Source organism: Podarcis pityusensis (assembly GCF_964106645.2).
Source record: "Podarcis pityusensis genome assembly, chromosome: 11".
Classification (NCBI taxonomy): domain Eukaryota; kingdom Metazoa; phylum Chordata; class Lepidosauria; order Squamata; family Lacertidae; genus Podarcis; species Podarcis pityusensis.
In genome coordinates this window covers 60,107,469-60,134,023 of record NC_138036.1, presented here as the reverse complement: position 1 = coordinate 60,134,023, position 26,555 = coordinate 60,107,469, and the positions used below count along the sequence as shown (strand labels likewise).

The 26,555-nt window shown below is 44.1% G+C and overlaps 1 protein-coding gene and 1 long non-coding RNA gene across 2 annotated transcripts; one reads left to right on the top strand and one right to left on the bottom strand.

Moving 5' to 3' along the window:
- Positions 1-6,058: 6,058 nt before the first annotated feature.
- On the top strand, positions 6,059-11,143 carry LOC308458899. The gene is made up of 2 exons (XR_013977767.1): positions 6,059-7,585; positions 8,493-11,143. It is a non-coding gene; the product is annotated as an uncharacterized lncRNA (long non-coding RNA).
- RFK (riboflavin kinase) lies at positions 8,984-16,178 on the bottom strand. Its single transcript, XM_080973760.1, has 4 exons — positions 16,019-16,178; positions 13,845-13,996; positions 12,936-13,038; positions 8,984-11,622 (listed from the first exon to the last, which is right to left on the bottom strand). The coding sequence occupies exons 1-4, from the start codon at positions 16,098-16,100 to the stop codon at positions 11,489-11,491; spliced, it is 471 nt and encodes a 156-aa protein (XP_080829886.1). The 5' UTR covers positions 16,101-16,178; the 3' UTR covers positions 8,984-11,488.
- Between the last annotated feature and the right edge of the window lie 10,377 nt (positions 16,179-26,555).

Sequence of the window (26,555 nt, the reverse complement as noted above, 5' to 3'; positions counted from 1 at the left end):
TGCTTCAGGTTAAGAACAGTTTCAGGTTAAGAACAGACCTCCAGAACGAATTAAGTACTTAACCCGAGGTACCACTGTATAAGGTTTAGCTTCCCCACCCATAGCCTGTGTTCTTTGTTTTCACTGTTTTGTTGGGAATACTGGGGTTTAGATTAGATAATGCGTTGCTCTTATGCAGCCCCTACATAACCGTGGCCATGACTTGATATGGCACCAACAGACATGACAGGAACACCCATTCCTCTCCTTCCTGCTGCTTCCTGGGCCCTCCAATCTGCTCCAGGAGGCCCCCCAACCCTCCGGGGCAGCCTGGAGGAGAGGAGAGAAGCCTTACTTGTGGGTGTCACTCTATGGCTCTATCTTTTGGGTTGTTCCACATGAGGCAAAAGTCATCCCATTCATCCAGCTATGATACAAATGTAAAAGAAACAGGTCAGGCAAAAGTTCCAATTCATACATGCATGTTCCTAATTTGATGGCTGGTGTCACTAATCTGCAGCACAGACAGAGCTTTCAGGTCACTTCCTTCTATTTCACTTTTAATTGAGATGAAGTAGAATACATTCACCTGGGAGTCATCAAGCAATTACACACAAGTATGTTAATCATGCCATTAGCCCCAAATATCTTGCCAATCTGTTAAATTATGTACTGTTATTAAGAGAGATGTATTTATATTTAAATAGTTAACCATACTGGAATGAGCTTTCATGATATTACTTGCTGCGGTGGATTATAGTTTGCACTGAAATTCATTTTGTGATGGATTTATCTCTCACTAGTCTCCATTTTCAGGGTATATTGCCACCAAATTTATTAGGTCTCTCGGCTTTTTAATGTTTCCTAGTATGCATTAAAGCGCATTTCTCATGGAAGTCGCTGCAAATACCATTCTGTGTAAATGTTCATTTTTATTTATTAAATTTGTATAATGTCCTTCATCTGTAGATCTCTGGGTGGTTCACAACATAAAAATACAAGATAAAAACACAAAATAGATAATAAATACAAAGACAAAATAAAAACACAAACCACAAACACATTTAAAAGGGCATCAGCGTACCCTCCAACATTTCTCTGATGAAAATAGGGACGTCCCATTCCATAAAGATAATCTTACCATTTATAACCCCACACATCTTACTGGGTTGCCCCAGCCACTCTGGGCAGCTTCCAACAGGATTGCCTTCAAACGGCTCGGGGTCAGATAACTCCATACCCTCCAATATTTCTCCAATGAAAATAGAGACATCGTCAGGAAAAGTGGGACATTCTGGGATCAAATGAGAAATCGGATGGCTTCTTTAAATCAGGGACACCCCTGGAAAGTAGGGACTCTTAGAGAGTCTGCATCAGATGTCAATCAGCCAAAGGCCTGGCTGAAAAGGAACATTTTCGCCTGGCACCTGAAGGTATAAGAGTTTGGATTTGATATCCCGCTTTATCACTACCCGAAGGAGTCTCAAAGCGGCTAACATTCTCCTTTCCCTTCCTCCCCTACAACAAGCACTCTGTGAGGTGAGGCTGAGAGACTTCAGAGAAGTGTGACTGGCCCAAGGTCACCCAGCAGCTGCAAGAGGAAGAGCAGGGAATCGAACCCTGTTCACCAGATTACGAGTCTACCGCTCCTAACCACTACACCACATGGGTACATAATGTAGGCACCAGCCAAATCTCCCTGGGGAGAGCATTCCACAAATGGGGAGCCACCGCAGAAAAGGCCTGTTCTTGTGTTGCTCCCCTCTGGGCCTCTTGTGGAGGAGGCACACAAAGAAGTGCCTCTGTTGATGATTGCAGAGTCCAAGTAGGTTCATATGGGAAGAGGCAGCCTTTGAGGTATTGTGGTCCTGAGCCATTTAAGACTTTATAAATCAAAAGCAGCACTTGGAATTGGGCCCGGGAACTAATTGGTAGCCAGTGCAGTTGGGACAGGATTGGCATTATATGCTCAACCCATCTTGCCCCTGTGATCAACCTGGCTGCCAAATTCTGCACCAGTTGAAGTTTCCAAAGCATCTTCAAAGGCAGCCCTACATATAATGTGTTGAAATAACCTAACCTGGAGGTTTCTGCCCATGTCCGCCACAAATGGAACAAAGCTAACGTTACAATAAATCTAAAATTTTTTGCATAACTCTTGAAACACTCTGATATTGGAAATTATGTATTTGATTGTTTCCCAGGCTACAGACTGGCACATTTCATCTGGGGAGAAACCCTATAAATTCGACAAAAATTACTGTCTTTTGGTTCCTTAAAAGATTGTGCAGAACTGGTTGTTTTTTAATGGCACTTACCGGTAAATGCAAGGAAATTAATCGTTCCACTTCTCTTATTAATTGTATGGCTCATGATGATAGGAAGAGGAGTGCCTAACATTGCACCAAAACATAAATTAAATGAATGGAATGCAAAAATGAAACAGTATCATTAAGGAATGCAAGATTTGTTCACTTGTAATTCAAACACTAAACCTGTCATGCCTATGACAGCAGATAAAAAAAATATTTATACAGAAGTATGCTGATTAGATTGTATTGTAAGCATTACACAGTTCAACTAAAAACATTTGTGTATTATACTAAACTGGGGGGAAGAAAAAGAACCCACATTTACAATTTATTTTGCACTGAAAGAATGCAGAAGGATGCAGTCTTGCAGGACAGAGAGATTACTTGAGTCCCTCACTCTGTATCAGAATTGTCTTTTTATTTCTTAATCAAAACAATGCTTATTATGAGACATTTTGATATCAATACAAGATGCCTAGAGTACAGAATACATAGATGACTATGGGGTTGGATCCAGACTTTGTATTCAGAAAAAATCCTCAATTGCCTTGCTGACAATTTCATTTTCCAGAAGGTGGAAGAAACAAGAGGATCATCTATCTTAGACCTGGTCCTCATCAACATGGAGGAACTGACTGTCAAAGTGGAAGTTATCATGTCCTTCTGCATTTCATGATACAGAGGAAAGGGAAAGCCGAGTGTAGTCAGACAGGCACTCTGGAAGGCCAATTTCTAAAAGCTTAACGAGCTACTGGGGGAGATCCCATGGCCAGAAATACTCCGGGAGAAGGGAGTCCAAGATGGATGGGAGTCTCTTAAAGGTGAAATATTGAAGACCCAAATACCAACAAGAAAAGAGGGGGGCATCTAAGGAAGCTGGTGTGGTTGCATATGGAGCTTACAGATGAGCTAAGATTTAAGAAGGGCGCATGTAAGAAATGGAAGAAAGGGGAAATCACAAAGGAGTATACACAAGTAGCCAACAGTTGTAGGGTGAAAGTCAGGCAGGCTAAAGTTCAGAATGAGCTCAGGCTTACAAGACAGGTTAAAAATAGTTTTAAAAGGTTTATTCAGCTATGTTCAAAGCAAGAGGAAGAGCAAACAAGTGGTAGGTCCATTGTGTGGAGACAATGGCTATTTGGTGACAAAGAGAAGGTGGAACTACTCAACACCTACTTTGCCTCTGGTCTTCACCCAAAAGGAAAGTGATGCCCAACCTGGTGATAACAGGATACCGTATTTTTCGGACTATAGGACGCACCGGCCCATAGGACGCACCTAGTTTTCAGGGGGGGAAATCAAGGAAAAAAATATTATTTCCCCCCCGCAGCTTTGGGAGCAGCGGACAGGCTGCACGCAGCCTGTCCGCTACTCCAAGACCTTCTCCCTGCTTTTGCGGGAGGTGGCGGAATTCCCCAACCTCCCGCAAAAGCCCGCAAAAGCCCACAGGAGCCCCGCGCGACTCCTGCGGGCTTTTCGACCACGAGAGAGAAGGGACTGAAACGGCCAGTCAGTCCCTTCTCCCTCCTCGGGGAAAAGCCCCCAAGAGCGGCGCGCTCTTTAAAGGGTGCGCGGCTCCTGCAGGCTTTTCTAGGAGGTGGGGGAATTCCCCCACCTCCTAGAAAAGCCAGCAGAAGCCGCGGAGCCCCTTTAAAGAGCACGAGGCTTTTGCGGGCTTTTGCGGGAGGTGGGGGAATTCCCCCATCTCCCCCAAAAGCCCGCAGGAGGGAGAAGGGACTGACTCGGCCAGTCAGTCCCTTCTCCCTCCTTGGGGAAAAGCCCCCAAGAGCCGCTCGCTCTTTAAAGGGTGCGTGGCTCCTGCGGGCTTTTCTAGGAGGTGGGGGAATTCCCCCACCTCCTAGAAAAGCCGCGGAGCCCCTTTAAAGAGCGCGCGGCTTTTGCCTGCTTTTGCGGGAGGTGGGGGAATTCCCCCATCTCCCGCAAAAGCCCGCAGGAGGGTTGGAGAGTAGCGGGAGGGCGTCGCGCGCCTTCCCGCTGCCCCCCATCCTCTGGGGCTGGCGATGGGGGAAGCGCTGCTTTCCCCACCGCCAGCCTCGAAGCCGGGTTGGAGGGTAGCGGCAAGGCGTCGCGCGCCTTCCCGCTGCCCCCCATCCTCTGGGGCTGGCGATGGGGGAAGCGCTGCTTTCCCCACCGCCAGCCTCGAAGCCGGGTTGGAGGGTAGCGGCAAGGCGTCGCGCGCCTTCCCGCTGCCCCCCATCCTCTGGGGCTGGCGATGGGGGAAGCGCTGCTTTCCCCACCGCCAGCCTCGAAGCCGGGTTGGAGGGTAGCGGCAAGGCGTCGCGCGCCTTCCCGCTGCCCCCCATCCTCTGGGGCTGGCGATGGGGGAAGCGCTGCTTTCCCCACCGCCAGCCTCGAAGCCGGGTTGGAGGGTAGCGGCAAGGCGTCGCGCGCCTTCCCGCTGCCCCCCATCCTCTGGGGCTGGCGATGGGGGAAGCGCTGCTTTCCCCACCGCCAGCCTCGAAGCCGGGTTGGAGGGTAGCGGCAAGGCGTCGCGCGCCTTCCCGCTGCCCCCCATCCTCTGGGGCTGGCGATGGGGGAAGCGCTGCTTTCCCCCACCGCCAGCCTCAAAGAGCAGACTCTCCTGGCTTCAGCGGAAGCAACGCGAAGCCTCCGGAGCGCAGGCTTCGGAGGCTTCGCATTGCTATCGCTGAAGCTGAGGAGTCTGCATTCGCTCCATAGGACGCACACACATTTCCCCTTCATTTTTGGAGGGGAAAAAGTGCGTCCTATGGTCCGAAAAATACGGTAAATGATGTAAAGAGGAACCTGCAGCCCAAGATAGGAAGAGAGGAGGTAAGCAGACACCTGCCTGCTTTAAAGGAGGAGATAAATAGCCATCTTCCAATAACTCAAGGGCTGTCACATGGAAGAGGCAGCAAGTCTGTTTTCTCCTGCTCTGGAGCGAAGGACTTGAACCAATGGCTTCAAATGACAAGAAAGGAGATTCCAACTAAATATCAGAAAGACCTTTCTGATGGTAAGAGCTGTTTGACGGTGGAATGGACTCCCTTGGAAGGTGGTGGATTTTCCTTCATTAGAGAATTTTAAGCAGAGGTCGGGTGGCCATCTGTCCTGGATGCTTCAGTTGAGATTCCTGCACTGCAGGGGGTTGGGCTAGGTTACTTTTGGGGTTCCTTTCTGCAACACCCTCCTTGTAAATAGCTTTAAGTAATCATTACTATTTCTAAGCAGACAATAAAAATAAATGGCTTGTTTAAACAAATACTTTACTGCAGAATATAATTGATAATTTTAAAAAATAATGACTTTAAACTATGCGGCCCTTACTAGCCCTACTCTTTCCTATGAATGGCTATTGGGGAAAGTTTCTTTTTTTGGCTTGCTGTAAAAGATGCTGAATGGCAGATACAGGAAGATGACCAGTACTAGGGAAGAGTAAAATTAACCCGTGCAATTATCAAATCACTTGAGTTTTCTTAAACTCTAAATGAGTTATAGGCTATGAATTGCACCAGGTATGTACAGGCACACCTTAATGTTGCAAGAAAAAGGAGGCTGTGGCCTCAGCATTTTACTCATGTTTGGAGACACGGTCAGAGTACAGCAGTGCCATCTTGGGTGGCTCCGTTTTGCGTGTGTGACAGGAGTAGCAGCAGCAATGGAGAGTTTGTTCTCCAGGTGTGCAGTGTGTGCAAAGTCATGAAGTGCAAGTAGTGGCTGGGGGGGGGGGGAGAGAGAATAGGTGTGGGGTGGGCTTGTGGGCATGCCTGTGTCTCCACCTCTTCTTTTTATCCCCCCCCACCTTTGTGTGTGCATGCATCTGAGTCTGTGATCTTCTGCCTTGTGCTCACTCTGACATTATTGGGCTTCATAGTCAGAATTGTGTTTCAATTCCCAAGGTGCCTACCCTAATGAAATATGCTGCATATGCCTATGAAATGAGTCTTTTAAAAAAATGAATGCCTCAAATATTAAATGACAGTTTTCAATAGCAGATACTGCAGTTCCAGCATATTTCGCAAGTAAGGAAATATTAGTAAAAACAGGCATATACTTCATTTGACAGATGGAATTGTTTAAAAAGGTGGCATGAGGACCAAGCATACAAACAACTTATGTAATACTAGCAAAAAGAAAACCTTTGGAGAACAAGAGACTTATGCCAATTCTTCCCAACATACTTTTTGGGTACTGAGAAAACCGTCGTTTTATTAACAAAGTTCTTGAGTAATCCAATTGAAGTCGCTGCAAACATGTGTATGACTAGTTAGCAACATTTTTATAGGTTGCTGCGCTTATTCATGACAGGATATGTAGTTTGAACTTTTAGCTAGTAGTTGTATCTTTAAGATAAATTGAACCTTTAAAGAATTCCAACAGTTCAGACTGCTGTAAACAGTAAATTAATCCAATGGCGTTGAAATATTTGATATTGGATTGCCTCATTACACACACAGCTCTGCCAGAAAGCTGCCACTGGAATTATTTTTCTATGAAAGCTTGCAAATGTCCATGTTTTATGTCATCCAGAAAGTTGGACAAGATACTCTGATACCTTTAATGTGTTACTTGCACATTTATTTTGTAGATAATGCAAGCATAAAAACTGCTGCCTATTTTTGTTTAATGTTGGGAAGGTAGTGACCAATCAGTGTTACTTGGTGAATCTCCTTGGTGGGGGAGGGAATGACCTAATTTATTGCCCACATTTTTCCCTGAAGAGTTCACAGAATACTCTGAAGTTTAGGTAAGAATGGAAGCTCTTCTTAAATCATTAAGCATTAGTTATGAAATGCATGAAGGAGTTGGTGGGATTGCATGGGGCCAGCTCCATTCCCTTGACAATGGGCGCATTGGCAGCATCTTCTAGCTACAGTGCATGTTGGCTTTCTTCATGGTACCAGAGGCCCAGGCCATCAGAATTCCTGTTCCCATGAAGGAAGCATTTCATGCTCCTCCTTGCGAGGTTGGGTCTGGCTCTACATGGTCTCACTGCTCCTGGCTCCCCACCAACGCACTTGGCACCCAAAAGTAGCCTCTGCATAGATGTGATAGGTCTATACTTCAATATGCAGCTATGAGAGAAAGCGTAAACATTCTTGCATACTTACCCAGGCATAGACTTTGCATTTTTCTTTCTTTTAAAAGGGCAATTATTAGTCTCTACGATTAAAGGCAACAAGTAAAGAGTTGGAGAAAGGCTTTAGTGCCGTTTTAGCTAATAGATATTTCTGTTCATATCACATGTTTTTAAATAAATAGATAACATTTGGACCACAGCCTTGTTGCTAATACTTGTTAGACTCTCCTGTGTGAGTGCCTGAGGGCCCTGCTCTTGCCACTTACCATCTGGCCCAGGGCGGGGCCTGAAGCCTCAAAAGGACTGCTCTGCTGCCCAGGAGGACTCCCCTGTGTGAGTGTCTGAGGGCCCTGCTCTTGCCACTTACCATCTTGCCACTTACCATCTCCGCCAATCTAAGCAGTTGGCCCCTTATCTCTCTCGCCCTGACCTAGCCACTGTGATCCACGCAACGGTCACCTCCAGACTGGATTATTGTAACTCGCTCTACGTTGGGCTGCCCTTGAGACTGACCCAGAAACTCCAGCGGGTGCAGAATGCTGAAATGAGACTCCTTATAAGGTCTTCGCTGCGAGATCACATTCACCCGGTGCTATACCAGCTGCACTGGCTCCCAGTGGAGTACAGGATCAGGTTTAAGGTGCTGGTTTTAACCTTTAAAGCCCTATACGGCCTAGGACCCTCGTACCTACGGGACCGCCTCTCCTGGTATGCCCCACAGAGGAACCTACGGTCTGCAAATAAAAACATCCTGAAGGTCCCAGGCCTCAGAGAGGTTAGGCTGGCCTCAACCAGAGCCAGGGCTTTTTCGGCTGTGGCTCCGATCTGGTGGAACACTCTGTCACAAGAGACTAGGGCCCTGCAGGACTTGACATCTTTCCGCAGGGCCTGCAAGACAGAGCTGTTCCACCAGGCCTTTGGCCAGGGCACAGCCTGACTCCCTCCCTCAGCAATCTTCGCGGAGCTCTGGCCCAATGGTTGCCAGTGGCTTGATTTGAATTAATTTTATAATGAATGATTTTAGAGTGTTGTTTGTGCTGTACTTTTGTACTGTTTTATTGTTGTTAGTCGCCCTGAGCCCAGCTTTGGCTGGGGAGGGCGGGATATAAATAAAATTTATTATTTATTATTATTATTAGTGAAGGATGAAGTGGAGCATACTTTTTAATCAGTTTTGTAAATATTTGACAGAATCTGTAGTCCCAAAGCAAATAATCTCTCATTGCTCAATTAAAGCAGATCAGGAGCAGTACACAATTCACACATAATAGCATAAAATATTCACAATAAACATTGCCATAAATTGTGCAGTAAACAATACCATATTTTCCGTGTATGAGACACCCCCATGTATAAGACAACCCGTTTTTTTGAACCCAAAATTAAGAAATCGGACCAGAGCCTGAGCCAAGACTGCCCACACCAGAGCCTGAACCCCTGTGCATTCACCAACTGTGTATAAGACAACCCCCAATTTTTGACCAAAAATATTTAGCAAAAAACATGGTCTTATACATGGAAAAATACGGCAGTTAGTGCAAACTGCTACCCCAATGTGAAGTGCCAGATGTGGACAAACTAGGCATGTTATTCTGTATTCTTTGTACATCAAGTATGACAAACTGAATAGTTACATATACACATTTTCCATACTTTTATTTGTTGAAATGAGTAGAAAAATAAAACCCTTAATAAAATTACAGTGGTAAATTTAAAATGAATCATCTTAAATACAGGCATATAAAAAGATAGAATTCAATAAATGATTTCATACACTCATGTATTTTTATCTGGACTGAACAATGAACATTTTTCTTGTTCATACTTTATAGTGCAGTTTTTCGCAAAATTAAAGTACTCTGTGACTACATTCTCTTCATTCAAAGTCAAATGCTCAAGATTCATAAACCCTTCCAGAAGGCACTCATTTCTAAAGACAACACAAATGGTAAACAATCATAGGTAGCAACATTATCAAGACCTCAGACCGTTAAGCTTATGTTATCACCTCCGTCAGACAGTATGCTTACTTCCAACTGCTAACATTAAATTATTGTGGGCTAAGCTTCCACAAACCTATTTTCCAGAAGCAATAGCTCAGCTTGGCATGGCATCTCCTTTCCCTCTCCTGAGCCAGAGAGGGGACTTTTCCATGTGGCACTACAGAACTTTGTAGTAGGAAGAAGTGCTTTTTCTGGCTCTAAGTCCACCTAATTTTGTGCTGCTCAACCCTGAAGCTGGAAGAAGCAGAAACATGCTGCTACAGGCCTGCTAATTGCATGCTAGAACATACACATTACCTGGCACACAGAGAACTTGCAAGTCAGTGGAAACCCAAATCATAAATATCTAATATATTAAAAATGAGGAAAGCCTAATTGTTTGGGCATGGGCGGTGGCGGGGGAGAATAGTGGACATGTTACTAAAAACTAACTTAGTATTCAACTAACTTTTACTCAGGATAAATGGACTGCAACTTAATGGACCCAAGTTAGTTATAGCCATTCATTTCAATGGGTGTACTTTGTGTAAAAGTTAGTTGAATAAAACCAGAATATTTAAACTTAACTACATCATTCAGATATGGATATAGGAACATTTCAACAATGACAAAAGGAGACTAGAGGTTTCTTTGCAAATCAACACAATGGGAAAATTCTGAAATATACAAGCACTTTTCCCACAAAAAAGATACAACAAACACATAGGAGGCAAACAAGATCACAATGACAAGCCCTGCATTTATTTCCAACCTGTGTGCATGTGAACTCTGGAAAAAGTATGATCTTCAAATGCACGTTCAGTTTGCATACTCATTTGTAGGTCTTCAACACAGATTCATAGCAGGACTTCCCACTGCAATTTCACTGCCCACAAACATGTTTACACATTTAACCATGTGAAAACTGCTGTGTATATAGCTCCCTACAATTATAGCACATTATTCTTAAATTAGGCTCTTTCTGGGACTGCACAAATGCCCAAAAGTTTATATTCCAACCCATTTTTTCTAAGCAGTCTAACATTTCATTGTAGGACTTTGGTCATGTTTAACATAAAAGGCTTCAAAAAATTAGAAGTATACTATGTGTACTTCTAAAAGAAGGTTTAACATAGAATCAGAATTAGACACAATTCTGATCTCAATTAGGTTTCTGCAAAAGCTGAAAGTTGCTTAGGGCCAATCCCCCTTGCTTTCCACCCTATGTATATCACTAACGTTGTAGGCAAGTCATAAATCAAAGCTATACCATATTTAATCCACAACCAGGCAATGTAGCTAATGAGTGCTTATGCACAGACATTTCACCAAGAGGCAACTGCTAAATTTATATAGCAGCAACGCAAGCCCCATAAATCTTCTAAGTAAGCTAAATTCATCACTGAAATCTCCATTTATTTTAGAATCCATTTTGTAAAAGTTACGTTGTGCATAGATATGGTGAGACAAAGACTGAAATGTGTCTTTAATCATTCTACAATAAAGAAAAGAATATTTGCTATTTAAAAGTTTCTGATTTATCTGGTTTCAAATGCTTCTCTGGAAACCAGGGTCTTTGCACCCTATTTGAGAATTAAGTACAGTAGACAAACTCTATTATAAGTATATAAAAATGCTGTTTTGAAGTCTCATTAAAATCAATGGCACAACATAAATCCTGAAATGTGACTAGTTTTCCTCTGGATGCCACCCATTTTTAATTATGTACCAAATAAAAACCAAGTATCCAAAAGAGAAGTCTACTTTACCATTGTATTTCTCTCAGTACAAGAGCGTCTGGCATGATTGCTCTGACCTTTAAAACCAGAAAAGGATGCTCATTTAAAGATTAGCTAACCATCATTAGAAACATTTACAAATTACCAGTCAACATTAAGCAACTGTTTCTGAGCCTTGGATGACCTAGTAATAGTAACTGTGTACACATTGCCCGGGGTATGGTGAAACCTTTTTCCTAACTTGCCATGATAATATGTAGACTAATAAAAGTTACTTTTGCCTAACTATTTTAATTCAATACCAATATAAGCAGAACTCTTAAACCACAGGAATACTGGTTACAGATTTTTTTCTCTAAAGGACAGCCACTAAAATTGGTGCAATATACAGTGAAAATTAAGGAGTGGCATCACTCAATGACCATTAGCTATGTTGGTAACAGTAGTAGTGTGGAAGAAGTTGTCTTCTTTTAATTTCTGGTGTTCTGGCAAGTCTAGTTTTTTCTTAGCTTCTTCAATGTCATCTTGAATAGCTGCTATTAGTGCATCTGTATAAAATGAAAAGAAGTTGATACCATTTCACAGACTAATTCTGAATAAAAGATTCAGAAAACATTCTTAAAAGCCTTCTTCAGAAGTATCAAAGGTACTTTATCACAGATAAGGGGCAGACTCAATATTGGTTCAGACACAGCAAGCAAACCAGTTTGGCATTACAGTGGTACCTCTGGATGCGAACGGGATCCGTTCCGGAGCCCCGTTCGCATCATGAGCAGAACGCAACCCACGTCTGCGCGTCGCAATTCGCCGCGTCTGCGTGTGACGTCATTCTGAGCATCTGCGCATGCGGCGAAACCCAGAAGTACCCCATTCCGTTACTTCCGGCTCGCCGCAGGACACAACCTGAAAAGATTCAACCTGAAGCAAATGTAATAAGAGGTATGACTGTACATGGACAAGCATCAGACTTGTCACAGTGTTCCTCTTGCACAGCAAACCAGCTGCCATTACATCCATATTGGACGAGCCAGTGTCTCAAGGCACATAATGCAGCTTCCTAAGCCAAACAGATCTGGTCTTTGCCTTGATGACAACCATCCAAGAACCTTAGTACATCTCCTAAGTTTGACTGAATTCAGACAAAATATAAAGAAAAAAACCCCAAACTGGAAACTGCAACTGACTCAATGTTTTAAAGTATGGTTTGCACAATCTGTAGTTTGCAAAAGAGAAAGGCATGATTTGGTATTACATTTCTCTGTTTTGTGCCAAATTGAGATCTACCAGTCTGGTACTGTAAATGTAAGTTTACATTCTGTTCCCACCTATCCTCCAAGAAATGTACACCATATTGAGAGTAAATACATTTCCTATTAAGACAGTTGCCTTAATATAACCCTGTGTTATAAAATGCACTGGCAGTACACAGGGAGAACATACAAGGACATACAAACAATACACAACTGCATCCTGGAAATGTCTAGTTAGCTGGAAAAAAGGGGGGAGCATGTATCTTGATATAGGAAACTCCAAAATACAGTTTTTCCACCTCACTCAAAAAAGAAGCTACTAAATAATAATAGTTAATGTCTGGGCAGCTTGACAAAGGGATATCTAGCTTGTTACAGGTGTCATTACCATGAGAGGATGTATTGAGAAGGAAAAAGAGAACAAGGGTGGCAGGCAAAGACAACATTGGGGCTGCCCTAGTTAGACTAGTTAGACCTTGGGTCCCTCAGCAGAAAGTTAGTATATAAGTACAGTAAATAATTAAAGTAAATAAATAATGAATAAATAAATAAATAAATAAATACTGCTATAGCTACACTGACAGTGGTTACAAAAAGTACTTAGGACTTACCTAAAGAACTGAAGTTTTTTTCTGGTCTTATGTATCCAACAATAATTATGCTAAGTATTTCTCCATAGAAGTCTCCTGCGAAGGTGTGAATGATGTGTGTTTCCTAGAACAACAGTTTCGTAATTTAATATATAGGCTTGATTGAGAATTTAGCAATCCTAATGGCCAGATACTACATACTATAGAAGGCAGAGTACAGTTTTCACACTATACTGCAGTTTACACTTTCAAAACAAACAAAAACCCCTTTCTAGGTGCTACGCATGTAACAATACAGTGCAATAGAGGCAGAAACCCTTTAAGGTTGCTAGTCCTTTGAATATATTCCTGTTGCACTTTCACACAACAGTTTACTGCTACTAACTTTCTCGTACCATTTTATTTCTACCTACCCTTCTAATATATTAGCCTTTCATGTGAAATCAGTTTGAAATAGCAACTGTGTATCTCCTTCAGTTCAGTGAGCACTTCCTCATGAGCTAACACAGCTTCCAGCCAAACTAGTTCTGATGAAGCACGTAACAGAACGTGTAAGTGCAGGCATACACCTGGGTTCTTGGAGAATTTAAAAGTAACTACCATTGATCACTGTGCATTCTGTCACAGCCAATACATGTATCCCAATTTCAGTTTAAAGTGTTAAATATCAGTATTTTATCTGTCATCAAGGATCAGAAATAGGAAATGTATTTCCTATAAAGCAGAAGGGGACTCTCCCCCCATGCTATTATTATTATTATTATTATTATTATTATTATTATTGAAAACTCCTTAATTGTGAGCATAGCAGCATGCAGACCTTAATGCTTTCAGATCAGCTCTGACATTATCAAGGAATATTCTCAGGAACTGTTCCAACTGAAAGTACATTGGTTTTCTCATAAGCTAGATAAAATATCATGTTCTTACCACTGATTTTTTAACATTCTTATAATATGGATTCCAGCCTATGCTCGCAACCATTTTATGCACATCTCCATTTCCAACACAAGCCCAGCCATAGTATATGCCAGTAGATATATCAGATGGGAAGCTATCAACCACTTCCTCAGAAAAGTTAGCTGAAAAATATAAATGAAACAAAACAATTACATTAAAACGTTTCATAAACGATAGGAAAAGGACGATGCCCCAGGTCAGTTCAGTTAACTTGGTATTCCTATTTAGATGGTACATGATTAGAATCCAAATCAAGGTTGGGCTCTGATTGTCCTAGTTTTAGCCAGTGTTTTAGGTCACCAAGAAAGATGGCATTTAAATCAATTCTTTATCAAGTCATGGTTTGCGAAACAATTGTGTATAGTAATTGGTTGCTATAAAAAAAATAACACAACGGCTATACTGTTATACTGCAATAATCCAAAAACCTCTAGTACTTCTATTTCTTTAGAGATGCAAAAATTTTCTCTGTACATCTGCAAAACCACTAAGCAAGCTAACATTTTAAGACAAGGGCCACAATCCTCCACAAAATTTTCAAGTCTGTAGGTTAAGTCCTGACAGTCAACTTGGTGCAGAGTGGTTAGTGCATCAAATTAAACTAGGAGAACTTTAGTCCCATGGAGTTCAGTGAGTGACCACAAGACACTCGCTGGTGCTCAGCCCAGCCTACCTGTGAGAATAAAATGAGGTGGGTAGGAATAACGTACACCAATCCTACTTTTACACTGATGGAAGGGAGAGCTGCACTGGAATAGCAACTGCCACATCTGCCGCCCTGACTTTTCACCGTGGACAGGGTGGAGGTTGAGGCAGCTTTTAATTTATCCTCTCATTTACTGTCTGCAATGAGAGTGAATTAGCTATGCCAAGTATAGGACTGGTGCCCGTACATGAGACGTATCTGGGAAATGAAGGGACAAAGGATGTGGCATTTCCATGCTATTCTCAGCACACCCCATTTCCCCCTACTCTACTAGCCAGCAATACTTGCTGTGGGCAGTAGCATAGCAAGGGGGGCAGGGCACCCTAGGTGGCACTTACCTTGGGGTGGCATGCCAGAGCCCATGGTTCCAGACAGGTCCAGGCACCCCAGAGCCCAGTGCATCACCCCCCCCAAAGCACCACAGCCCAGGGTTGGGCTTGCAGAACGCGCCAGACACCACAGGGTGGCCGAGAAGGACGCAACTGGCACATGCTGGCCCCACAAGCCATGTGGGGTCTGCAGTGCACCGCCCACAAAAGCAACAAGGGGCTGGCATCTGCCCACCACCTCCCTCCAGCAGGAGGGTGCCCCACAGGAATGCAGTGGCTCGGACTCCAGCTCTGTGCTGCTTTTGCAGACAGGGTTGGGCCAGCATCTACACACTGTGTCACAGGTGGGGGGAATTGAGAGGGACATAGTTTTGGCAGTGCGGCCCACCCTGGCTAAGCCACTGGCTGCGGGAGGCCCAGCTGACTTCTCAAGGGGGCTTCCATCTCCAGTGGAGCAGCACCTGTTCTGTTTCCAGAGGTCACTCATCTGGCTTACAAGTGAGGGTAGGATGGTGCCCAAAATCATGCAAAATGCAGTTGGCAAAACACTATTTCTCCATAATATAAAAGTCCCTGCTGTTTGGATGATAAATATTAACTTCCCACAATTGCATCAGTTGAACATTAATGCTAAATTCGGTTTTAGATCAAATTACTGTATATACTGAAAGCAACAGCTACATTTATATCCCATTTTCCCTCTAAATCAGATTTTTCCAAAGCTATTGATCCACCAGCAGAGGGTGATTTTGTTCTATTTATTTATCTACTTGGCTCCCTGCTGCCTCTTCTTCGTTATGCCGCCGTCGGGAACACGGTCCCGCATTCCTGCACAAGAAGCCGGTTTCGGTATCAGATTCTCTCTCCTTACAACATCCCGGTTAAACAGGTCGCGGATATTTCCCCGTTTGGCTTCAAGTCCGGGACACTCGGCATGCGGGACCCGGGGCATTCAGAAGTCTCTGAAGCCGCGGCAGAAGCAGCGTTTGGTGGGCGGAACGAAACCGAAGCCCGCCACCGGGACGGAGGGAGGGAGGGAGGGAGGGAGGCCCGGCCCGGCTCTCTCCCGTCTCCCTCCGGGAAAGGCCCCGAGCGGCCGCCGCGCTCACCTGTGGGGATGCCCAGCTCCTTGGAGCCCCGGCCGAAGCCGCGCACCACCTCCCCGCGGCAGAAGTACGGCAGGCTCTTCATGGCCAGCCGAGAGAAGCCCCGCGCCGCCACGGAGGAGGCCGGTCCGGCCCCGAGGCGGCGGCAGCAGCGGGCGGGCGGGCGGGCGCGGCGCTCGGAAGACCTTCGGCGGCGAGGAGAGAGCGGGCCGAGTCACGCACGCGCAGCCCACTCCGCCCAGAATGCGCGCGGCGGCCGGCGAACTCGGGCTGCTGTGCCGGTGCGGAAGGGGCGGGGCCTCGCGCCGCGTCACAGGAGGCGGGGGCGAAACGCCGCTGGAAGGTTCCAGCTCTTGCGGCCAACCGCGCCTCGAGCCCGCCCCCTGGTGGGCGGAGCCACCGCGCTCCCCGCTCCGGGGCTGTGGGGAGGGAGGAGGAGCGACGGCGGAAGGGGCGCCTCTGCGCCTGCGCGTGGCCGGCCAGCGGCCAGCAGCCCCTCCGCGAGCAGCGCGCGAGGAATCCTGGGAGGAGAAGCTGCCTTGCGCGCTAGCGGGGCTCGCTTCGTCTGTATTCGAGGACGCGTGTCAACCCGAGTAGTAATCGCGACCCCCTTCCGCCACAGCAAATGCTTATGTACTAAACGCTTTATTCTTCTGCTTGGAAGGAGCCCTGGAACTGCCTTTCCCCGCCCCTAAAAAGCCTAAGGCCCTCGAAATGAACAGCGAGGCAGCGTCACGAAAAGGGGGGCAAGACTTCCAGAAGCCTCAAGGGCCTAGCCAGGGTTGGGGGGCGGGGCAGGACGCCCTCCTGGCACCATCCTCTGTCTGACCCTGTAGCAGATTCGGAGTGAAATGTCCCAACAACACTTCTTTTAAATGACTTGCCTTTGACCCCCAAGGGCTCGGGGAAACCTGTCAAAACCTTTCTACAAATTCTGTTAAGTATTTTTATTTTTTTTACTTCTTCCCTGACTTCACCCATGAGAACTCTCCATCAGGGAAGATGGTGCAGGAAGCAGGCACAGGAAGAGCACTGCGGGGGGGTGGGCTAGAGGACCCTTGGGGTCCCTTCCAAGTCTACAATTCTGTGATTCCTTTTTGCAGAGTTTCTGATTATGGCAATAAGGCTCGGCCAAACCAAGACACCTTGGCCCCTTAGGAGAACAAAATTCTATCTCCTCCACCAGGGAAGGAGTGAGTGGAGATCTACCTAAAGACCAAGATCTACATTGGGATCTGTTGCCCCTGTGAATCCTGCTGCCTGAGGTGGTCACCTCCCTTTGCCTCCTGGGTGGGCTGGCCCTGAGAATGCTTTGACCATTTCTACTTCCTTAAGATACCATATAAAGAGAGTGATTGCCCTCTTGCCTACTCTGCCTCACAGCTACACGCCTCAGCCACATGGTGTGTTTGGCATGTGCTCAGGTTTCCTGTCCACACAGCGGAGGTGCTTGTTTTGTCAAGTGTGCAGGGTCACCTTCATGGGCAAGGCATGCAGACAATGTTGTTTTTGTTGGCTGGCTGCCATAGGTGTCACATGATCCCGTATGTGCTCTTGCATTAAAAAGTCTTGGCACACTGCTGGAAGCAAAACAGGTAGCACCAGGGATTTTCCTTGGCTGTGGTCTTTATTACTCATAAATAAGTGTCAAGTCATGCTTCCAAACTCTGATTTCAGCTTTACCTTTAATTGGTACAGAGCACTGATACTTTCACAGGTGCTGGTTTCCTTTCACAGTTTCCCAACACAGAGATATTGAAGCTTTAAGATTTGGTGGTGGGGTGGGGATGACCAACAAACAAACACCCTCACCCCACCAAAAGGGGAAAAAACTGACAAAAAAGTAGGCAACAACCTCCCCCCTGCAAAAAATACAACAGCAGGATTAACAAGCTCAAAAACTCAATAATAATAAAGCGGGGAGGAGTATGGACTTTGGCAGGCTCCAAACAGGGTACCTGAGGGTGCTGTGGTCCCCACAGGTGCCAGACTGGGGCCCCCAGGGCTAGGCAGTTGATATAGAGGAAGGAGCCAATGCTTCACAGCTGAAATCATTAAAGATAGAAGCTAAGAAGATCTGCAAGGGTGAGAGGAAGACTCCAGTAGCAATACTATGAAAGAACTGCAGGCAATATACCTGCAGTTGGCTGTTAAACTGCAAAGATCGTGAACTCTAAATAGCCTGTGATTTAACTTGGGTGAAGATTAAAAGGTTAATTGGCTAATGTTTGAAGGTAGGATCTACAGCAACTATATAGTCACTTCTTTAAAATAACAGTAACATTAACATTGGTGAAGCAACATTGTTATATATCCAACCTGTAAATAAACCTATTATTTTATATTATAGTAACCTTTAATAAATTGTAATACATCTCACTTTCCAATCTTCATTTTCTGGTCTGTTCATCCCCTGTCTATATCTAGCAAGAAAAGGCATTCAAAGCTATTATTTACTTAAAATGATGGCAGTAGGGACATTAACTGGGATAATGCTAGTACACACTTTTAATATATGGTGTATATGGCAGAGACCCTATGTGTAATAATATAAGCATGGTAAGTGCACCCTTTGTGAAAGATTGGTGGCAGATGTGTGGGACTGTCAAGACTAGATGGCCAGTACAGATTGGTGGGCAGTGCTTGGATTGTAAAAACAACCAGTCCACAGTCAGGTTTGTGAGTACTTTGAATCTGAATTCTGGCCAGCAACTATTTGCACAGGAAAAGGAGGAGGGAATGCTCATCCCAATTTTCCTAGTTCAAATATAGGTTAGGAGAATCAGCATGGAAGGCAAAACCAGTGTTATGTCAACATAATGACTTTAATTCTAAAACTCCACAACAGAAAATGCAAATTCCTATGGTTTTCTGCTGCAATAGACTAACCTTTCTTAAGGTTCTATCATGTTCAGAAAATTCAGGCTAATTGTTTAAATATTCTTCTGTCCACTGGGTGGCACAGATCATCTACTTTTAGATTCAAGAATAGCTTCTCAGGACAATTTAAGTTACTTCAGGACAGGAGTAGAAGTCAGTAGTTTTAGGGCAGATTGCTGTATAATGCTGCTATGTAATTCATAGCTAAGATCTCTGCTTGGAGACTAATCTGCTAATAAGCTCCTTGGATATCTGGAATCTGCTGGTATCTTGTTCAAACTCTGTTTTGGGTTCTCCATCTGAGACAAAGCACAACATCCAGCTGTGATAGCTGATTTATTATTATTGATACATGATACATTGCAATATTCAGGCTACACAATTAAAAAGTATGAATGTCACCACAACAAGAATCTGTAGTTCTCCACTTATTTTTTGGCCTCTGCTGTATATTAATGTGCACCTAGAGTTGTATGTCCCTTGCCCTGCCCCCCCCCCCCATTGAAGAATGTGCATACGCCCATTTAATTCCCATTCATTAAAGCTATAATCCTATACTCACCTGGGAGTAAGCCCTACTGTAGTAAAAAAAGACTTAATTCAGAGCAGACATAGGATTGGACTGTAGGGCACACTTTAATTGCTCCATGATCATTGTGGTGCTGGGAAAAGCTACCTTTTAGAAGAAAAAAGCTACATCTCTTGGACTCCAGTACTGAATGGGAGGAAAACAAAATCTGATACCACTATGCCATACAGTAGTAAAGAGAATAGGTCCTTAATCTGCATGTTAAAGAAATAGCAATGGGAAAACCAATGGCAAATATAATGTTCAATTAGTGACACAATACCTGTGAACCATTTATTTTTCCATTAGCATATTTGTTAAGCAAAATGTTCTACTGAATCAATGATTCACATGGTTCTGCCATATATGTAAATAGAATTTAAAATATTGCTTTAAATGCAATTATTCACCTGCTTAACTGATTCCAGGACCTGGTACAGCCTACTGTTAAGGTGGCAATTGGACTGCCACTTCACTTCCTCATAAACACACCCTTAACAGTTGTTCTGTAAATAAGACTCTAAATCAATTAAACATTCTAAACTAACAGAAGATTTCCCTAAGACAAAAATAAAATAAAAATGCTCTCCCCACTTTTTCAAATGTTCTTGATTTGTCATCAGCCTTGGTGGCTTTTAAAGGAGATTAGATAAATTCCTAGAGAATAAGCCTATCACTGGCTGCAAATCATGACGGCCACGGACAACCTCCACAGCTGTAGGTGGTAAGCCTCTGACTACCTGTTGCTTGGATTCACAAGTGAGGAAAGTGCTGTTGCACCCATTGCCTGCTTGCAGGTTTCCCACAGGCATCTGAGTGGCCACTGTGAGAACAGGATGCTGGCCTAGGTGGGGCTTCATTCTTACGTGACCACACACAGGGGAAAAAGTGTGTCTTACAGTTCACCGCCTGTGTGGGTGTTAGAGCGTGAACCTGACATTGTGCAGGCACTTTATGAAAATATAGGGGAAGTGCATTTTTGAGGTCTTGAATTTGAAGCTGGCAATGGGATCCAGAAGATCAATTCCAAGTGCAGGTTGCTGAACAGTAACTAATTTTACAGGAGAATAACTCTGAAGAGGAAGTTGCTGTTTTTGCTTTGGCTGGGCAACAGGGAAAGGATCATAACTCAGTTGTAGAGCCTTTGCTGTGCATGCAGAAGATCCCTGACCTCTCTTGGTAAGGCTGGGATAGACCCCAGTCTGAAATCCTGGAGACCTGATGCCAATCAGTGTTGATAATGCTAAGCTAGATGGACCAAAGGTCTGACTCAGTATAAGGCAGCTACCCATAGTAATAGAATAGAATGCACTGGTTTGGACTGCAGTGATGTGCTCTATGTGGGGCTTTCCTTACGACTGCTGAGGCCCACGCAGGTAGGGCACAGTGCCCCTTACAGGTCATACACCTGTGCTAAAAGCTCTGAACTGGTTGCTTATGTTCAACAAGGGTTGAGTTCTTGTTACTTACATATAAAAGCCCTAAACAACTCTGAGCCAGGTTACCTGAAAGAGTGACTTCCCTCCATTGCCCAGTAAGGGCATTGATAGCAACAAATGGAACTAGCTTAGCCTTGCCCTAGCCTCATTGGTTTGTGGTGACAGGGACCAGTAATATGGAAAGCACTCCCTGCTTAAAATGAGAGGCACCATCTGTATTGGGGTTCCCCTGGCTTTTGAAGATGTACTTCTTTACATGGGCATTCCCTTGATCTCTCCACCTGTCTCTTGTTTTTAATTTTAATGGGATTGTTTTATTGCCTAGTTTAATGGTGGGTGTTCATATTTTAACGCTTGTGTGGCTGGGTTTTGTAAGCCACTTAGAAGCCTTTATTAGCATTAGGCAGTATAAAAATTAATTTAGTAATGATTATTGAAACTGCTGACTTGTGAGCGGCTGGACAGTCTCCTACTGCACAAATATAAGAGGGACATCTATTGCCCCACCCACTACCGCTATGTGGAGCCTGGGAGGTTGGTCTTGAAGGAATGCAGCCTCTGGGCTGAAAAAGGTTTCCCACACTTGACGCAGATGCACCAAAGAAGGCCTGCAGCAATAAGGTACTTTTGACATCACTGCTCACCTGCACGGAAGTTACTGAGAAGGGATCTGATATCTTCAGCCAGCATGAAACTGCTGTGTGACTCAACCAGTAATGTTACTGGTCTCCATTTTGCAAGATCAGTGTGCCTTAGAAGTTAGTAAAGACCCACCTAAGAATATGCCATGAGCTGAGGTTTTCAGTTTCTGCTGCCTTAATAAAGTTAATTCTCTTCAGGCAGACTTTTCAATTTGTCTTAATTTTTATACTGAAATGTTATTTTTATTTATCTTTCATATCTTTTTGTGATTTATTGTTATTTGTTTTATTTCATTTATTATCATTTTAGGTTGCAAGCCTAAGCTCGTTTACCTGGGAGTAAGCCTTTGTCCTGGGCCTGTTGTAGTTCAATGTCTTTATAATGTCTTGGATGAAGGAATTGAGGGGATGTTCATCAAATTTGCAGATGACATCATGGTGTTCAGTGGTGCCTATTTCCAAGTACACGTAAATATGGACAGGATTGAACAATTGAATGTTGTTAGCTGCCTTGAGTGCTATTCCGTAGTGGAAAGGTAGGGTATAAATTATTTTAATCCATAAATAAAGTACACAGGGGGGAAATGTTAACAATGGAGCCAAAAAGCCGTGAAATGTAAGGGCTTATCCATCTTTGAGCATCATTTAGTTGTTAATCCACTTTTCCACCCGTTGAATGGCACTGAAGTAGTCCACACCCACTTGTATTTCAGTTTGTATATGGGGAAGAACATTGGTCTTTCCCATTCATATCAATAGGTGTTGCCTTTTGTGTTTGTCCTTGTCAGGGAAAAAGGTGGGGCCAGTTTAAGTTTGTTTAAGTTTGTGGGTTAACTTTTCCATACATTTCCCATACATTTTTGTACTAGTGATCTATATTCACTCTTGATAGGTCTTTCCAGTAGCTAGCTATGATGCCTCTAGCTGCTTAGAGTGACTTTGAGTTCCTTGTCATGTGAATGTGCATCCTTGTCTTGGAATGTATTTAATAGGGCTAATTCTGGAGTTGCTTCTACTACTTGTTTTGTTATTTTGCAGATTTACTGCAGCACTGATTAAATTTGGGGGCATTCCCACCACATACGGAGGTATGTGCCAATGGAGCTGCAGCCTCTTCAGCATTTTTCCTGGGTGACATCATGCCTTCTTGACCTCTATAACTTATGTTTTTCATACACACACTTGAAACTGTGATGTAAATAACAGCAACTTGCATGGAAGAAAAGTTTGTGTGTGTGCATACACAGTCTTGTTTTGAGGAAATAAGACTTGATGCTGCAAAGAATTAAGATGATATAAATAGGCAGAAATTAGGAAGGAAGAAGACATGAGAAAGGATGCAATCATGGAGGGAGGATTTGGAGTGATGAGAGGAAGACAGAGCAGATTTTAAATGAATGAGGTGTTAGCTGGAGGGAGACTTTTCTTTAGAGGAGGCAGATATGCATGAAGGGGGAAGAGGAAAGGAGGGAGGATATGGGCTGGGGGGAGTCAAGGAAATGGATGGATAGCAATGATTCCAAACAATGGAGGAGAAAACCAGAAAAGAATATGCCAATGGAAAGGAGGTCAGACGAGGGGCCAGATTGTTAGTCACATCTCTGAACTGTGGTGAATGTGTGTGTGCTTATCAGCATCTTGCACTGTTCCCTAAAGTGATGCCTCCTACTGCTGCTCCTCCTCCTACCTCTCCTGGCTGGTACTGAGCCAGCCCAACAGCTGAGTGACAGCAAACTGGTCAGAGCTTACCTCCTTCAGCTGGACTAGAAGGAACCAGGGCAGAACTGATAGTCTAGAAGCACTGATAGTGCAGAGACTCTGACACCATCAAGTTTTCACCACAACACACACGTAACTGGCTGTAAAGTAACATAACATTGTATGTACAGTGGTACCTTGGGTTAAGTACTTAATTCGTTCCGGAGGTCCGTTCTTAACCTGAAACTGTTCTTAACCTGAAGCACCACTTTAGCTAATGGGGCCTCCTGCTGCTGCTGCGCTGCCGGACAGAATTTCTGTTCTCATCCTGAAGCAAAGTTCTTAATCTGAGGTACTATTTCTGGGTTAGTGGAGTCTGTAACCTGAAGCGTATGTAATCTGAAGCGTATGTAACCCGAGGTACCACTGTAATAAAACTGTGATTTAATCGTCATATCAAAAAATTGCAAATCACAGTTCCTGACGGCACTAACATATCATATTACTATTAACCTTCTACATGTATTATTGTCGTGAAGTCCAAAGCTTGTCAAGTCAAGCATTGGCAACAGGAACTGTACGTTGTAATAATTGAACGTGACAATCTTTGGACTTGACAATCCTTGGACTTTACGATAATAATACATATAGAAGGTTAATAGTAATATGATATGTTATTGCCATCAGGAACTGTGCTTTGCAATATTTTTATATGACGATTAAATCACAGTTTTATTACATATAATGCTATGTTACTTTACAGCCAGTTACGTCTGTGTTGTGGTGTTCTAAACATGATTTACGTAATGAGGCAATTGTGTGTGTTGACCATCAAGTTTTCAGCGAGATCTAAGTTGCTCATTGAAAGCAGAAACCTAACGTAATCCAGTGAAAAAAGATACCTCCTCTAACAATGTGTGTAGCCAGTGCTTTTTTTCTGGGGGGATGCAGTGGTACGCATACCCCTAAACCCCTATGCCCCTAAATGTATACCCCTAGGCATACCCCTGTGAATCTAAGTTTGGCCTCATTGAGGGGCAGTATTTCAATATGAGTAGAAAAAAGAGAGTACCTCTAAACATTTTTTTTAAAGAAAAAAAGCACTGTGTGTAGCCCTGGGGAAATCAGCCTTGGCCATAATTCCACATTAGCATTCTGTCAAGCAAGTGTGGTCTCCTCCTTTATCCATGCATCAAAATGTGGTTTTTTTCTGAGCACACACTCTGTTTTGAACTGAAGAGGAAGAGGAAGCAAGTGGGGGAAGGGACTGCTGCAAGTGAGAGGGAACTGAGGCTGGGTGAGGTGAATCAGTGGCAGAAGTGAGGGAGAGAGGCAAGTCAAGGGGAGGAGGGATATGCAGCAGTGGTAACTGGGCCAACTTTCTTTTAACTACTCTGCAGCTCAGTCATGGGCGTAGCTGAGGGGAGGCGGGGGGCAGCTGCCCCCCCTAAATAAATCAAAATCAATACAAATCTGAGGTTCTGATCCCCCCTAGCAAAAGCCTCCCCTCACCACAAAAATCCTGGCTACACCTTGATCTAGGTTATGCCTCAGTTTGATTAGGCTGTCTGTGTGTGAGCAACATGGGAGTCATTAAGCACTGAGGTTAAAGGGGCATAATCAAGGTATCAAAGATTGAAGCAGGGATGCCTTGGGCCTCCATCAGATCCACAACTAGCATGACTTTCCAGTGGTGACCAAAGAGAGTTTTAATGCAACCCTTCTATTTCTCTGTATCTAGTTTTTCCAGGAAGTAAGCATTTAACCCACAGGCAAAGGACTATATTATTGGCAACTGTTGACCCAAACAGAAAGCAAGCCAGGTTAAACAGACTTGCAGAGCCAGAAAGCATATTTGTGTAATGTAATGTCCTGTAACTCTTAAAGCTCACATTCATTTCTGAAATTCTCCTGCATAATTAATGATAGATGCATTACAGGAAATTCCAGTGCTTAAAGAACTGGCTCACTTTCTTTAACTTGATGGAATTTCTCTAGACAAGTTTTTAGGGCACAATCCTTTAATCAGGATGTGCCGGCAGAGGACCTGCAGGCCATATGGCAGAAGCTCCCTGCTATGCTGGCAAAGTTGGCATTACTAATGCTGGCACAAGAACTATCCTTGTGTGTCTGTGTCACCAACACAACCGTGCCAGTGTAGCAACCAAAATGGGACACAGATGTGTACAGGACATAGAAGGAGCAGACTGATGCTAAATGCTATACACTTCAGACCCCATCCATGTCCTTAACAACATTAAGATGTCTATAGAGCGGGCATAAGGAAAAGTTCACCTATTGAGCTCAGTGGTGAGGGAGGAAACAGCAAAATGAAAATCTCTTACTGCTTTGCCCACAAAACAAAACAACTTATAAAATTTGGTATAGCTCTGTACCCAGTCAGAGTACACCAACACCTGGATATAAAGAGACACATGTCAGACAGTAAGATGTGCTCCCTGGGGCTATAATCACTCTGGCCTCATGTCACACTTAAAACACACAAGGGGGTTCTTTGGTGAAGGAGAATTGTGGAGAAGGAGCCCTCTGCCTTCAGCACACACCTGCACCAGACATTTAAAGCACTGTTATACAATTTGTTATATCATAGTCTAAAGTATCCTTGGAACTGCAGTTTGTTTGGGGTGCTGAAAATTGTTGGGAGATCCCCTTCCCTTCACAGTACTATGTTTCCCAGAATGAATTAGCAATTAATCCCTCATGGTCTGTCTGGTGACATCAGGGGATTGATAGTGGGTGGAAATGGTTCCCCACCCCAGGTTTAGTATTACAATACAAGCTACAGCAAGCCTTGGACTCCCTCCCTCCTCCTTCTCTGATGCAGCCAGAAGCCACTGGTAGCACACATCAGAGTGTCCCAAAATACACCAGTCATTATGTTGCCTTCAGCAACCAAGTGACCACAACTTAGAAGCATAAACTAGAAGTAGGGCCATCACAATTTTTTAGATCAACTTTAACAGACAGAAGCTTTCCATATCTCCCATCTCCATGCTATTAAAAAATTGTCCCTGTTGTCTTTACCCCTATCATGCAGTTGTACATAAAAAGGAGCCCTGAAAAAATAAAGGCATGACTACCATCCCAAGAAAACATTGCAGTAAAGGCTAAAAGCATAAGCCAGGGACGTGGATGCAACACCTTGTAGGTGACCTATGGGGGAGAGGGAGAAACATGGGTTGCATGACAGTGGTGGTCCAGACCAATGCAAAAGTGTGTGGGGCCATTCCTCATAATATTTCCCCACCTGCACATCCACACACAGACATTCATGCACACAGAAGCAGCTGGCA